Here is a 14,595-nt window from a genome sequence, read left to right on the forward strand (position 1 = left end):
CGGAGCAATATACGCCTGGATTCTCTCCGCGGGAGCTTATGGTAGTGAGCGATGGGCAGTGGGCTCGAGTACCTAGTGTTTGTCCTGTATATATTTGTGTACTTGAATAGTCGCCTTCAATCCGACGGATAAGAATTGATGCAAGAACACTCCATACCTGCCTACCTACCTGGTGGCGATAGAAGACTGGCGTCATAAAGGATCACTCAGCCTTCGATGTTCGATGTTCGACGTTCGGTGGGGGTTAGAAATACCTACCCAGGTACTATGGAAGAAGTTTAACAAGTATATTGTGTGGTATTCTCGAGTGAAAGGCTGCAGCTACTGATATTGCATACCAGGCAGTAGTCGCTCACCATTCGGCCCGACCGATAATCCACAGGCCGGCCTAACTGCCGGTGCGCACGGATTCGGCATGGTTACGCGGCTACGTCGCTAGTTAGATGCGCGGTTGTGAATTAGTCGTGCGGGTTGGGTACTGGCATGTATATAGAGTAGCTGAGCAGGACCGAGCACTGTGACCGCACGGCGGCACAGCACAGGAATAAGGTACCGATCGCCGAAAGTTCCGGGATGAGAATATAGTACCTACCTTGTAGAGCGCACAATTCGAGGGAGTTCACCGAATGACCACGCGGGAGTCGAATCCGTTCCAAGAACGTCATATGTAGACTCAGCACTGGGCCGATGATTGTCCCCCTAGCTCCTGAGCGAGATCGGCGCGGTCTTGATCGTTTCACCAGAAGCCGCGCGAAGACGATCAAGAAGCGACTTGTTGCTACATATTTGCTCTTCTTGATAGCCTCACCTCCGTCTTTCTCTCCGGCGTGCTTCCTCTTCTTATGTACATAGGATGTTCCGATTGGACCGGTAAGGGTAAGGGAAGCATGCTGCATGAGTGATAGAGCTGATACTGATGAAAGAGCCCAACACGTTCCGGGGATGAATGTGAATGCAATATTAGTTCCATTGGTAGTTGGATGATCGGAGTACACAGAAGCTCTGGTGGGCGGGACTTGGATTGCTTGCTCGGGTGAGCTGTATTGTATCAAGAAGAATATCGGCAAATGTTAGGTATTGAATGCCACAGCTATCACTCGGCACTTCTCGGCCGTCTGCCCAGTAAATTGTCTGACCGATAGTTGCTAGAAAAATTCTTGGGCTGTGCGTCAAAGCATCTTATGCAGCACTGTCTGCTGTAGGTATTGCGCCCTTCGACGATAGCTTTGTGCACGTACGATCACTCGGTTTATCCGATCTCGACGCCGTTGCTCAGTTTTGGCCGCAGAATCTGCGCCATGCATGAATCGATACCACGGCGAGCACTTGATCCTCTGATCATGCCATCTCACACTAAAGAAACGAGCCTCAACGGTTGATATAGCAAGCAGCAAACCGCCCAGACGATCTATAATCCCATCCACTGCCCAGCTTCAAATGGTTTTATAAGAGTAAAGTAGAGTTACATCCAGAACAGAACTCGCTCCCCCACTCTTTTAATACGGCACATTCTCGAAGCTGCTTCGTCTACGACTTCGCCCGTCTCTTTCCTTGGTTGCGTACCCGCGGCACCACTACCCACTTGTTTGGCTTGCCGACCGATCCTGTCACAGGGTTAGAGCTGTTACGGAATGGAGTGGGGGAAAATGTGGATGATGATGATGATGAGGATGGTGGTGGCTGGAAATGTCGAGGGAGGACTCACTTGTCTTGTAACCGGACTTGGTCTGTAATCTGATGGTTAGACACATTCTTTACGTGCGTGCCATGTGGCGGCTGCGAGATCGCCGCCGCCGGCAAATCGAACGGGATGGTGTTACGTACCGGAATACCCCACGGACTGACAGGGTGGCGGTTACCCTTACTCTTACCACGACCTCCTCCGTGAGGATGGTCGGAAGCGTTCATGGCCAGACCACGGACAGTGGGCCGGATGTTCAACCAACGGCTTCTACCGGCCTTACCCAACTGCCTGTGCTGCCATGTGGGATTGCTGACGACCCCGACGGTCGCGGCCGCATCCTTCTCACCCGTCGTACCTCACCACTCTGTAGCCGGATAACCACACAGTCCGTCTTCTCGTCGCGGGCGATGACGGTAGCATAGGTACCCGCGGAGCGACAGAACACGGCATGGCCCTTGGACCCCGAGCCCACCGCGTGGATGAGCGTTCCGATCGGGATCATGTGCAGGGGCAGGCAGTTTCCTCTCCAGGCGGTCTTCGCGGCGAGCATACCGGGATCGACGACACCGCCCATGCTCGCGAGGAGATCGTTCGGAATGCCGGATCTGTAGGACTGGACGACATCACCAGCGCGCAGTCCATCAGCCGCGAGGATATAGCTCTTCTTCTGGGTGGCCTCGTTTAGTGACGAGCGCGATGTGGCCGCTGCGCCCCGGGTCCCGCTCAATGCGGTCGACTCGGTGCGGGCCCGGCTCGACTCGGAAGAAGTCGACGGTGCGGATCCGCCGCTTGTGGCCTCTCCGTGGTGTCGCACGGTGATGCGGCCAGTGTGATTACGCCCTCCCTTGCCGTGCCCCTTCTTGGCGATCGTGAGCGCCTTGAATGGCCCGCCCTTCCATAGGTGCTCGTTGATCGTGCGCACCAAATGTCGGACTCCGGGAGTGCGCGGCTTGTAGCGTTTCCTGGCAGGATGCGTCAGCCATCCATTGAACAAGTCCCATGCCTCACGCCCCCCATCGGTCCTCTCTCTCCCCCAATCCGCCATCTGGCGTGCTCACATGGCAAAACCCCGCTCCTCACGGGCTGGCGGAGGAGTGAACGACGACGCCACCATGGCCGGCAACTCCATCGGAGCGGCGGAGCTGGAGACAGTTTCGGTAGCTAGGAATCTCGATGGTTGTGCGCGAAGGATCGACGGGGTGGCGCCGATGGGTGGCCGCGCGAAGAGCCTCGATAGAGGCCGTGCTAACATCATGGCGACTGCTGCTGCTACGGGCGTCGAAGACGGGGAAGCTGGAAATCAGAGCTGTACAATACGTTCGGAAGGGAAAAACCCGCAGGCACGAGCCGCCACCACGATTTAATTGGAGGCGTGATTACCCGGTTGTCACTACGGCGGCGGCGGCGGGACAACCAACTGCGGGTCGGAATTTAGTTAGTGGGGGCAATAACGAAGTGCCTAGCACAACGCCAAAATCACAGAAGGAACCCAACCCAACGACTTCAGAGCGTCGAGCGAGATGCTATGTGGTTCAAGAAGTACAGTCAGGAAGCACACAAACATGCATGTAACTCACCCCACGCCCTCTCTCCCTCCCTCTCCCTCCCTCCTCCATCCCCGCTGACATCATTCCCCAGGCCGTGCACTCTACAAAGCGCTGCTCACGCACAGCGTGCACCTACCCATAGAGCCACAACTAAGACGCAGCGCGACATCGCAAATCCGGCGGCAATTCCGCAAATCGCGGGCGTTACAAGGGCGTCCACAACGCAAAGCACTCGAGGCGGGGTACGAATACGAGTCACTTCTGCGGCGGGCATGCCAATCTGACGGCTCAGCGCTGACCTCGGTGACCACCGCGCTGGCCGCCCTCCTCGCCTCGCGCAAGGCGCGGGTCTTGGCTACGACCCGCCCTCCCTGGCCTGTACACACACCGCCGCAGCCGCCGAACCAGCTCACGCCGACGCGCAAGAAGAAGATGCTAGCGCTGACGCTGACGCCGCGCGAGAAGGCGGTGCGGTCGGCGGTGGTGCGGGCGCGCCCGCCGCGCATGGGATGTACCAATGGCCTGCCCGTGCTGAAGCGCCCCGGGAGGAAGATCCCCATGTGGGTGTCTAGCATCATCAACCAGAAGGTCAAGAGGAAGGTCCGGCATTGGGATGTCATGGCGCATGTCCGCGACAATGTCATGTACTACGCCGAGATGGAGGATATGTGGGATGAGCAGTTGGCGCGCGCGGGTCTGGTGCGCTGGATACCCGGCGATGATGCCACTTGGATGGATGGCGCGGAGCTGTATCGGGTCACCCATCAGGATTGGATGCATGCTTCCGAGAGGAGGTCGTATGCCATCACCGAGCGGTTCCAGTCGGTTATCGATACCGAGACGATACAGTACCACGAGAAACTGCGGACTGGACGGGTAAAGAGGAGGAACGAGAAGAAGAACCAGATCGCCAGGCAGATGGAGCAGCGACTCAAGGGGCTCGAGCAGGAGTGGAAGAGCATGAAGGACATGCATGGTATTGATACTGAAAGAATTGAGATGGCCATCACAACGTATCACTGTAATCGAATCCCGACGTAAACAGCGGTGTACTATTGCTGTGGTCCGTGACGGTTTGCTACGCTCAAAATATTCCAAAAATGTCGATGCTGAGATGATAATACTCAGAACGATACAAAAAAGATCCAACACCTGAAACTCCAGACCGGCCTCCCCACCCGTCCGCCCCCAAATGAAGATGGAAACCGAACAAACTGCAAAAAAACACCCAACCCGAAACGAAAAAAGACCGTCAACAATATCTACTAGTATCCATGCTCAAATTCCAAAACAGAAGAGGAGGAGAAAAAAAACCGTAAAACAAATTCTACAGGTATCACCTCGATCCCCTCATCGCAACCGATGCCCCTTGGTCTTCGCGCGATATCATGATATGGGTCTCCGCCATCTTCGTCCTCGTACCGCTCCATGCCAAGCAGCAGCAGCTTGATGTTGTTTCCGAATCCCACGGCCACACTCCGCTGCCCCAATTTTGTTACTGGCCCGGCCCGGCTGACGAGCAACCCGTCACCACGGCTGTCCGGATCCGTACTGTCGTGCAATGGATACGAAGTGACGACACCGCAAGAGTCCATAGTCCAGGCCTCCCACTCATCCTCCTCGTCGTCACACCGCAGATTCTTCTTCTCCAGCTGCTTCCGCCGCCTCAAACTGGATCCGCAGTGCGTCGGCGACTCGTAATCATCCGAGCTTTGGTCGTCCAGGGGCACCTCGCGACGACGAACACCGGCAACCATGTTCAACGAGGTGGGTTCCCAGCCTTCGACATTGTCGAGCCAATGGGTAGTCTCTATTACGCTTTCGAAACCGGTGCATTTGCGTTCTCGTCGATCGCGTTCGGCTCGGAGGCAGATGTCTCGCATTTTCCCCCGAGAAGACGTAAACGTGTGCATCATGAACATGCCTGATTCCCGTTCGCTGTATGCAATGGAGAAAGAGAGGACAGAGGGACATCCGCAGTAGAGGCACGTGCGCTGTTTTGCGTGAAACGCCCTGAGGGAGCCAGGCTTGAACTGACCGGTTTGAAAGGAGCGAATGATGCCGCCTATTGAATGTCAACATTAGAGACTAGACTTAAAGAAACGGGAGAGGAGAAAAACAAGTCAACTTACCAGAAAGGATATCCACCAGCTCAACATTGCAGGACCGGGAGCTGATCACCATTCCCAGCGACGAGAGAGGCAATATGGTGCATGGCTCACCGGGCTCCATAGAGGGCGATGTAAACGGCGGAGACATGAGGTCCAACTGCTCGGTATACCAGTCCCCTTGCGACTTTGCCGTGACAAATATGCGTCCCCTCTGACATGCAGTAACAATCCTGAGCGGCAATCTCGGAGTAAAGACTCCATGAGATGATGAAACCACAACTCCTTCACAGATTTGATGCCGGACAATCTCCTTGGTCTTGACGTAGACCTCGAACAAGCAGCCATCGCTCCGCAAAACGACAAGCCGCGGTCCGTGGTTTTGCTCATCGTTGAGATTCCGGGGCGCGAAGAAGAAGGCGCTAGGCTGATGGCCTTGCAGATCCACGTCCAGCGATCGATAGAGAGTCGACTTCTCAACTTGGTAGAACGAGACTTTCCCGCATTTGGGCGCAATCGCTAGCCACTCTCCCTTCTCATCGAGCGCAACACCGATGATCGGCCACAAGACGTGTTCCGCGCAAGTCGGCCGGATGACATCCTTCAAGCACGGTTGTTGATTCCCCTTGAGCTTCCACACAACGATCCGCCTATCCAGACCAACAGACACCAGTATGCCGCGAGGCGAGGCCGCAAGTACAGCCACATCGAGCGAATGGCCCTCGATCAGAGTTCGGCATTTCAGCAGCGATCCCTCGTTCTCCTTGGGCACTACGGCTTCCTCTGGCAGCTCCCTTGACAGGAATGGTTCATCAGCAGAGTGACACCGGTCACCACGACGAGCAAAGTCAATCCAAAGAGGACCAGTGTTCCTTGAGGACATCGATGTCTATGGTGCTGATGATGTTAGGCATCTTATCTGGCGTCTGAGCACGATCGGAACCTGCCAATTCGAAGAATATTGGGCTGTATGCCTTTGCTATGATTCTGAAGGCGTCGGGCATAGCCGCTCGCATGTGTTTGGCGGCTCGTATAAGCTCCATCCCTGTGTATTCATCCTGTTTGCTGAGCCATGCGGTCGGGGTCCTTGCGACGTTGAGCGGCATGTCATGGGTGACGTTACACTGAGAGAACCTGTTGGGATGTCGTAGCATGTCGATAAACATCATTAGCGATACCAATGGGTGTTGGTTGTCGAGGAAATGAATGTTCAAGGCCACCGCGAAACAAATCATCTACCGAATTGTGAGAAAAACAAAGTCTGGACGGGGGTCTGGGATACCAAAAGCTTTACTTACAATGGCTGACCCAGCAATCCGGGTGCTCAATGGCGACCCGCCCCTAAACAAGAAATCCGCGACAGGGCTTGGATTCCGATCGGTCTTGTCGAGCCCTTGGAAGTCATTGTTGTCTTCGTTGGAGTTCAGGCTCATCAATCTATCCAGCGAGTCCTGCAGCTCCATACGCTGCACGTCGACACTCAGGACCGCAAGGAAAAAGGTATTGTGCCCAACGAAGTCCATTATCAAAGCAATACCGGCGAATGCACAAAACTCTCGGACGGCAGGTACCGAAATCACAGCGATAAGGGACAGGAAGCCAACATCAGTAGCCACAGCGACGAACGAAAGGAAGCCGACCTCTCCTAGAGCGCTGGATATCCTCTTGGTCGAAGGTTGCTCCGCCGGAGTCGCGAGTACCGCATTGATTAGACGGAACATATTCTCCAGCCCAATCACGATTACTATGAACGGAAATACCTCCCTGTGTATTCCGTCAGCGCCACGTAGCTTCTCCCCGGGCACCAAATCCGAGCTTACCTGGAACATGTGAAACCGGGACTTTGAGCATCGCCAGAATTGTGAAGCTCGACATGATCGATGTGCAAATCTGAAGCGCTCCCGTCAGAGACTGGAATATTGGGGGGGATCCGCAGGACCAGCCATACCTGAGTGAGAGCTGTGATGACCAGACCGATTCGAGACTTCACAGCCTCAACCGGCGCAAAGACACGGCCAAGTATACGGCTGCAGCCAAGTAACACCCGGATAGAGAGAGCATTTCGATTATCGAGATGGGTTGGAATCGGAACTATCATATATCAACGTCAAAGAAAGTTCACGGACACCCCACCCCACCCTCCCCCCTCCTCCCTCTCGGGCTCAGCCTCCTACCTCATACAACGTGCTCTGGAAATCCTGTCCGTAAACCCGGTATCTTCCATGATCTTTTACTTCGCGGATAAGTTTTGCGGCTCGCCGGTCCCACTCTTCTCCGGCGGTCGAGTTGAGGTGATAGAACATGCTGATCACCAAAGCATCGGCGGCAATAAGCTTCTGGTGCGAAAAGTGTTTCCCGGCGAAGACGGAGGCCCATCGGAGCGTGATCTGAGCCGACGATCGCAGCGGCAATTCCATCGTTCACGGGTTTTGAGGATCCGGCGATCGTTCTCGACCGCCTCGAGCGAGCAGTTCCAGTAGAGCAGAGGCGAATGAAAGAACATGCTGGTGGTATCCGCTCTTCGTCGTCCACGATGGGGATCCCCGTGACGAAGTCGTCGTAGTTGTAGTCGCTCTCGTATTCCCGGCGCGGCAACGCTGCACAGTCCGCATCCGGCAGCAGCGCCTGCTGGAATCCTGAGTCCCTCTCAACACATTCGTTGCGTCAAGGCCTCCATGTAGGAGGCCTTGGATCCATGCCTGCTTGATGCCTATATATCCGGGCGGCCACGGAAGGGTAGAGGAACGGTCGTTGCCGACGTCCAGACATGATGGGTGACGAAGAGGGACCGGGAGCACTATTGAAGTACAGAAACAGCGACGGATAAGCAGAAAATGACCGACAGAGTGACGACAGAAAACGATGTAGAGAGTGGGATGCCGCGAGATATTTGGCGCCATGCTTTTCGAAGAGAATCCGCAGCGCGATGTGGGCAGTCAAGTCGCGGTGGCTGGGACGTGTGCCCTCAGAGGAGAATCAGAGTCCAAAACTACGGAGAAGCGCAAGCGAGTCAGCTTTCAAAGGGTTCGAGGGTGGCGATAGGGAACGAATGCTACGGAGCCCAAGGGCGAAGGTTCGACGACGTTTTTCGCGTACCATATGGACTTTACGGTGAGTTCGAGGCATTAGGTTTAAGTAGAGAGAGAAGGGAAAAGAAAAATGACGGGTTTGAGAGGCGTTGCAGGGGAGGTAGGTCTGTAACTACTTCGCACTGTAAGAGCACGGGAAGAGGTGTAGGTAGGTAGAGTAGAGAGTTATGTATCTACGGGGGGGATATGGACTTTTTTTTCGATTCGGGGGGTGGGAGGGGGGGTCACAAGAAAGACAGAAGCGACACACAGAACGATCGGCGTCGGAGGGCAGCGCGCGACGGGATGGGGGCCCAGAGAGGGCTGACCAGATTATGCACTCTAGAGAGCCACTTGGGGGGTTAACAAAGCGATAGGTTGGGTAAGGAGTATGGTATGTAGTTCGGCACTTTGGACTCGCGGACTCGAGGCCGAGCCAGTCAACCCAAGCGGAGACTTGGCCTTATGTTGTTTTTTGGCGTTGAGGTGGCCCCGGTATGTGGAAGGAGGAATTTGAAGTTTCAGTGGCAGTGCAGTGGCAGTTGCAAATTGGAGGGGCCAAGTGTCACGCGGAAGGGACGGAGGAGGAGGGATGTATAGGTATGTTATAATTGATCGCTTAACCGGAGTGAATCTTTTATCACCAAGTAGGACCTACCCAAGAGGGGGCGGGATTGGCGGGATAGGAGTCGAATTGACACAGTTCTAGTTATACGGGAATTCACACCTCATAGGTGCGGGCGGCCGCCTCCTCTTCCTCCTACCTCCTAACTTCGAGTCACTAGCAGAAAGGCGGATCCCGAGAATAGAGTAGCCTCCTAACCCAAGCGGTGGCAAAGAATTCCGGCCATGCCAGCAGTGCAAGCAGCACGCAGGCAGACCAGCCCAGACATGTCAACTTGGGGGCGGAAGAGCGGCAAGCTATCTGTACTCTAAAAATAAATTACCCGTTGCCAGCCATCCATTGGCCTGGCCATCATAAAGAAAGAAAGAGAAAAAAAGATTCACAAATTCGCGACAACGAATTGGTATTCTTAGGTAGATACAGACGGCAGATGCCGAAGAAAAGGGAAGGTGGGAAGGGAGAAGGGGAAGGGGAAGGGGGACTTGATGACTTGTGAGACCCTGTCAGCGCATCATCACCATCATCACCCTTCCCGCATCGCAGGCATCCCAACATTATCTGTTCCCAACAACAACGACAACCATCCTTTCACGAATGTCCGTGAAGTAACCAAGTAACTCTCTTTCTCTACTGTAAGAGTGCGCACATCTGTGCATACATATCTGCAACATAAGTACATACCGGTACTCCATCGATTCTCCATCGCCGCTTCTCCGATCAGCATTTCGATAGGGATGCCGATGCTGGCCGATAGTTGGATAGTTAGCGGTCTGCAACTGCCGATACATAGCGGCGGGGCTGTCTCACAGTCCCACTGCTACGGAAATCCATACGTTGCTGATCTTCCCGACGTTACTTGGCGAACACTTTCCGCCGGAAGGAGAGAACACAAGCGGCCTGGAGACTCGAGAGATCCTCTCCGGCCTCAACGGTGAGGACGAGAAATCACATTGCACACAAACAGTGGCCCCTATCTATCCTCTCATCTGGCCAGGTAGGTTCTCGGTTCTCAATTTTCGGTTCAGTTTTCAGTTTTCAGTTTTCGGTGATGGACCATGGTGTAGGTGGGTATAAAGAGGTCCGTGGCACTTTCTTTATGCACGAGCAGTGTCACGCCTGCAGCAGCAGAAGCAAGCAGCAGTAACTGACGGCCCGACACAGCTAGTTAGCTAGATATCTACATGCTGACTAGCTGGAACCCGAGACGAGACGAGGACATGGTTTCCCTTGAGCCCCCCAGGGCCCAGGGGGAGGAGGGGCAGCATCGCTTATTCGGAGCTGCGGAAGATGCAATCATGCGCTAGTACTCGGCGAGGAGCCGGTATCGGGCTGCGCGGCTTGATGGGTTGGATAGAAACGGAGGGAATGTGGGCATCGTACGCCGTCATGGTCTGGATAAGTAGTTGGGCTGGATTCAAGTATGATCGAACTGAAAGGAAGAGAGAAAAAAGCGGGTTCATGGTACGGTAGATAGGGCTGACGAAACGGAAAATATGCAGGTAGATAGTCGGTCACTCAGATTCACGAAGAACACTCAAGATTCGAGAAGATCCGGAACATCTGCGAGACAGGCATCGGAAGCGATGAGATGCCGTCTGCTCAAGCCTCAGAGTACACTACATACTGAGCCACTCCGCAGCCGGGATCAATCACACCGGGGGGAAACGCATCGTAAAGGCGCTCACAAAAGCTCCGTTTATATCTATGTAAGCAGTACGGTCCTGTGCTTAGGGCTGCCTATCTTGCTCTGCCCAAGTAGGTACGATGCGTACAAACATACAAATCATAAAAATCATACATACGAGTGCCGCTTGCGTCTCCCCTCCTCCTACGATATGTCCCATTAGCCGCCCGCTGGGCCGAGATCTAGGTATGTTTGTATCTATGTAGGGGTTTCTTCACGGGAGTGATAGTTAACAAGTAGTGCTGATGTCGACGTACTGGAGGTAGGGTTCTCCGAAGGGGTTAGCCGACAGACGGACGAAACGAGGCGGTAGTTGAGCGTGCGCCGTGCCGTGCAGTGCAGTTCAATGTATGTGAGTAAGTTGAGTACTACACTAGAGTGAGTAAGGCCCTATTCGCGCACCCATTATCTCATCCTGCTACCACATAAATTTGAAAACCATTTTTCCACTCATAATTTGAGTGTTCGCTACAACCCAATATCTCACCCATTATGTCAAGTTGGGCTGCGCCACAATAAAAAAAGGGGGGGAGTCTCCAACCTCAACCTCAACCACTACCATCACCACGATAATTCAACAATTGGAACAGCAAAAAAAAATATTGAAGAGATCGGAAAAGTGTTTACTGCTGACTCGGCAGGAAACTTGATTCCTCGGCAGGATTTGGAACTTCTGGAAGCTGAAGACTATGGAAGCGATGGGTTTTATTACAAGTGTCATCCGGGAAGCATTGCAAGAGTCAATCAACTCACACAGTTACAGTCATTGAAAGAATGACTCTAGTAAGTGGAGAAATGACTCTAGTCAACGAGCAGGAATGACTCCAGTCACCAAGTAGGAATGACTGAGTAAATCCGCGAGACTCCCAGCCATTTTTCCATTGCATTTGAGGCTGAGGACACGTATTACATGATGGTTCACTTCCGCTCGCTACTCTTACTGGCTAGCTTCTATGTAGCACCTGCAGTAGATGTGGCGTCGCAATGTCTAGTTCAGAAGTCTGTGCGCCGAATCGACATAATGCTAAAAGCATTATGTCGCGCTAAAGGCTTGGCACATCCACATAATGAGATAATGGTGTGCGCGAACAGGGCCTAAGTAAGAAATACTTACCTGGGTGGGTACTTGCGCGGGTACTCGATCTTACTTAACCGGTGCGGGCGGAGATTCGAATTCGCCGCACGGCCTTGAACCTCCGCGCGCGATGCCATGTACTCACTGTACATACGGTACCGGTACTCTGGGGTGTAATCGCATAGCCATGTATCCGCCCCGCCCCTCCCCCGGGCCCTTCCACCCATGTCCTCAAGGCCATCTACAGTAGGTAAGGCAATCATATATGGGCAATACACACATACATACTGCACCGTCTGTACAGGCCCGCAGGGACTGCCATTATAGGTATTAAACCTCTTGAGAGTATAAAGGTAGGGTTGGAACAACGGTGCCTGTTCGGTAACAATCCCAGATGCTGGTGCGCTGCTATATAACACACCTTCATACCTACCAAATCATACCTACCAAAGCACCCACTTCACCAACTTACTCTATTTGCCTACGCATCCCGGGCCCATCCTACAGCTCTCAAAGCCTTCTGCGATGGATCGTTAGATCATCATCGTCCGTTGCGTACATACTTCCTACATATCATACCTCCGGATATGTTTGTCGGCAGTACGTTTCGGTGTTTTCTGGACTGGCTGTTTGCCGTTTGCAGTGGAGCAGTGGAGCGGTTTGCAGTGAAGAGAGAAATATCTCAACCAGCCAATCAGACTTTCGCCATAACCAACTACTCGGCGAGTAATCCGTCCAGATCCCGAAACCGACCTACACTGCCTGTATATAAGTGTGGAACAATTTGCAATGTGGAGAGTAGCGTACCACCAGCTTGGGTGCCGTAAACCTAGGGATAATACCTAGGCGGTCCCGTTCTAGGACAACCTCCGAAGTCTGGATCCAGCTGGCTGGCGTGTAAAGTAACTACCGCAACCCCCCTCCCCCCACCACGTGCGCGGCAGTCCTCGTCTCCGTCCTCGTCCCCGTCCCCGGAGGCTCGAGGTTTCCAGTTGATTACACACGATACATGCTCGCCCCCGCCGCGCATAGTTGTGGTGTATTGTACATAATCATTTCCCACCTACCCATAAGGCTCTGCAACTCCCCCTCGAATCCGTGCAGATGATGTATACTCTACCATACTCTATTGAAGTGGCCATAGAGCCTGGAGGAGAGAGTCTCTAGAGAGGCACTCACTCACGCCGATTTCCTGTTTAGTTACCTACACATCCCTAGAGTGGTTATGTAGTGGGCACGGGACGCGCAGATCTCCCGCGCCCAGCTAACGAAGCGAGGAGAACGCTGAACGCCGAACCTCAGACGTTCGTCGCCAGAGGGCAGGATGAGCTGCGGCTGGGGCTTTGTTGGTCGGTGGTCTGCGCTTCCAACAGTGGGCTTGGGTTGGGCAGGTGAAGCTCTGTATCTACGGGTGTGAATACCGCCTACCTATGTGCGATTGACGGGAGGGACTGAATTGGGGGTTTCGTTCCTCTCGGGGACTCTCGCTTCGCTTACTCTAGTTATCGTGGTCAACTATCGAGTGGGAGGATGTGAACATCCTCCAGATACGGTACCTACGGTAGGCATGAGGGAAATCATCTTTGAAGCCTGAGATGATCACTACTACCATACTGCTATTCTAACACCCGGCTCCGCAATAGCAAGACCCGAGTGATAGCGACATAACGCTGGTACTTGTCGCCGCACCTTCGACCTCTCACTCAGAGCTTGGTTGAGGAGCTTCAACATAACTGCACCATCTTGCGTGATATCTAAGGCCAGTTGATCCCAGATTCCTGAGTGATCCCTTGGGTTAACCACTGGTTGCTGGTTGGAGTTTCGGTGAACAAATTGGGCATTGTACTTAACTGAGTGATGAACTTCGAAAATTCAGTCAGTCGGCAGACCTAGAATAGGCATTGTGAGGCTGCATCGTTGGCATGTCATCGGTGGACGGCGCAACAGTCAATCGCCAACTGCAACTGCAATTGCTACTGCAACAGTGAATCACTCGTGACTAGCGGCGGAAGCCAAGTTCCAAGCTCCAAGCGCACTAACTAAACCCTATGCAGCGTGCGCACGGCGCACGCGGTAACTACTAGTATTTACCCTGAAGATGGCGGGGCAACTTCTAGTTCAGTGTAAGCCTAAAAAAATATCCGCCCCACCAAGGCTCAAGCACGCCTCCGCCTCGCGCCTCCCATCCCACCTCCCGCAGCACCCTACCACAGTACCACCCAATGCCCTCGGCAAACATCTGGATCGCCGCCTCCGACGGCGACATAGTGAGCGTAGGTCAATTCATCGCGGCGGACCCCACGATCGTTAACCGCAAAGACGAGAACGGCTGTGAGTTGTCACTCACCACCTCACCACCTCCCCATTCTCTCCCTCCCACATCCCCACCTCCCCACCACCCCCCACATCCCCCACCGCAAACTAACGGAGTGTAGACACGCCCCTCCACGCCGCCGCGTCCTACAACCACGTATCCCTCCTGCGGTCACTGGTGCGCAGCCACGGCGGGAACGTGAACCTTTCTGACGACGACGGGGACACGCCGCTGTTCGTCGCCGAGACTGTCGAGACCGCGCGGTGCCTCGTCGAAGAGCTCGGCGCTGATGTCGCGCATAGGAATCATGCGGGTTTGACTGTGGGTCTTCTTTCTCGAGGGGAGAGGGGGAGGGAGGGCGGCTGATAAGAGTGCGAAACAGGCGGCGGAATCGATAGAAGACGATGGCCAGCTGCCGCTGGTGGCAGCGTACCTGCGGGAGAAGATGCCTGCACCCCGCCGCGGATGGAGAGAATGGCGTCCTGTCGTC

The 14,595-nt window shown here is 54.2% G+C and overlaps 4 protein-coding genes across 4 annotated transcripts; 2 read left to right on the top strand and 2 right to left on the bottom strand.

Annotated features, from left to right (window-relative positions):
* Window positions 1-1,527: 1,527 nt before the first annotated feature.
* BZA05DRAFT_414067 (translation protein SH3-like domain-containing protein) lies at window positions 1,528-3,108 on the bottom strand (the record flags this gene model as incomplete). The annotated part of the gene is made up of 5 exons (XM_051485237.1): window positions 2,743-3,108; window positions 2,064-2,646; window positions 1,825-2,022; window positions 1,706-1,727; window positions 1,528-1,604 (listed from the first exon to the last, which is right to left on the bottom strand). Exons 1-5 carry the CDS (start codon window positions 2,937-2,939, stop codon window positions 1,528-1,530), a joined length of 1,077 nt encoding a protein of 358 aa, XP_051334457.1. The 5' UTR covers window positions 2,940-3,108.
* On the top strand, window positions 3,109-4,279 carry BZA05DRAFT_439958 (uncharacterized protein). Its single transcript, XM_051486564.1, has 2 exons — window positions 3,109-3,252; window positions 3,323-4,279. The coding sequence occupies exons 1-2, from the start codon at window positions 3,210-3,212 to the stop codon at window positions 4,270-4,272; spliced, it is 993 nt and encodes a 330-aa protein (XP_051334458.1). The 5' UTR covers window positions 3,109-3,209; the 3' UTR covers window positions 4,273-4,279.
* Window positions 4,280-4,496: 217 nt separating this feature from the next.
* Window positions 4,497-7,756, bottom strand: BZA05DRAFT_467493 (sterol-sensing domain of SREBP cleavage-activation-domain-containing protein; the record flags this gene model as incomplete). The annotated part of the gene is made up of 7 exons (XM_051487817.1): window positions 4,497-4,508; window positions 4,572-5,296; window positions 5,364-6,133; window positions 6,204-6,574; window positions 6,638-7,103; window positions 7,160-7,366; window positions 7,521-7,756. 7 exons carry the CDS (start codon window positions 7,754-7,756, stop codon window positions 4,497-4,499), a joined length of 2,787 nt encoding a protein of 928 aa, XP_051334459.1.
* A 6,266-nt stretch (window positions 7,757-14,022) lies between these two features.
* Window positions 14,023-14,544, top strand: BZA05DRAFT_326852 (ankyrin repeat-containing domain protein; the record flags this gene model as incomplete). Its single annotated transcript, XM_051480475.1, has 3 exons — window positions 14,023-14,122; window positions 14,227-14,426; window positions 14,488-14,544. Coding segments are annotated over 3 exons (357 nt in total), but the record flags the coding sequence as incomplete, so codon positions are not given.
* Between the last annotated feature and the right edge of the window lie 51 nt (window positions 14,545-14,595).

Source organism: Tricharina praecox (assembly GCF_024521635.1).
Source record: "Tricharina praecox strain CBS 144465 chromosome Unknown BZA05scaffold_78, whole genome shotgun sequence".
Lineage (NCBI taxonomy): Eukaryota > Fungi > Ascomycota > Pezizomycetes > Pezizales > Pyronemataceae > Tricharina > Tricharina praecox.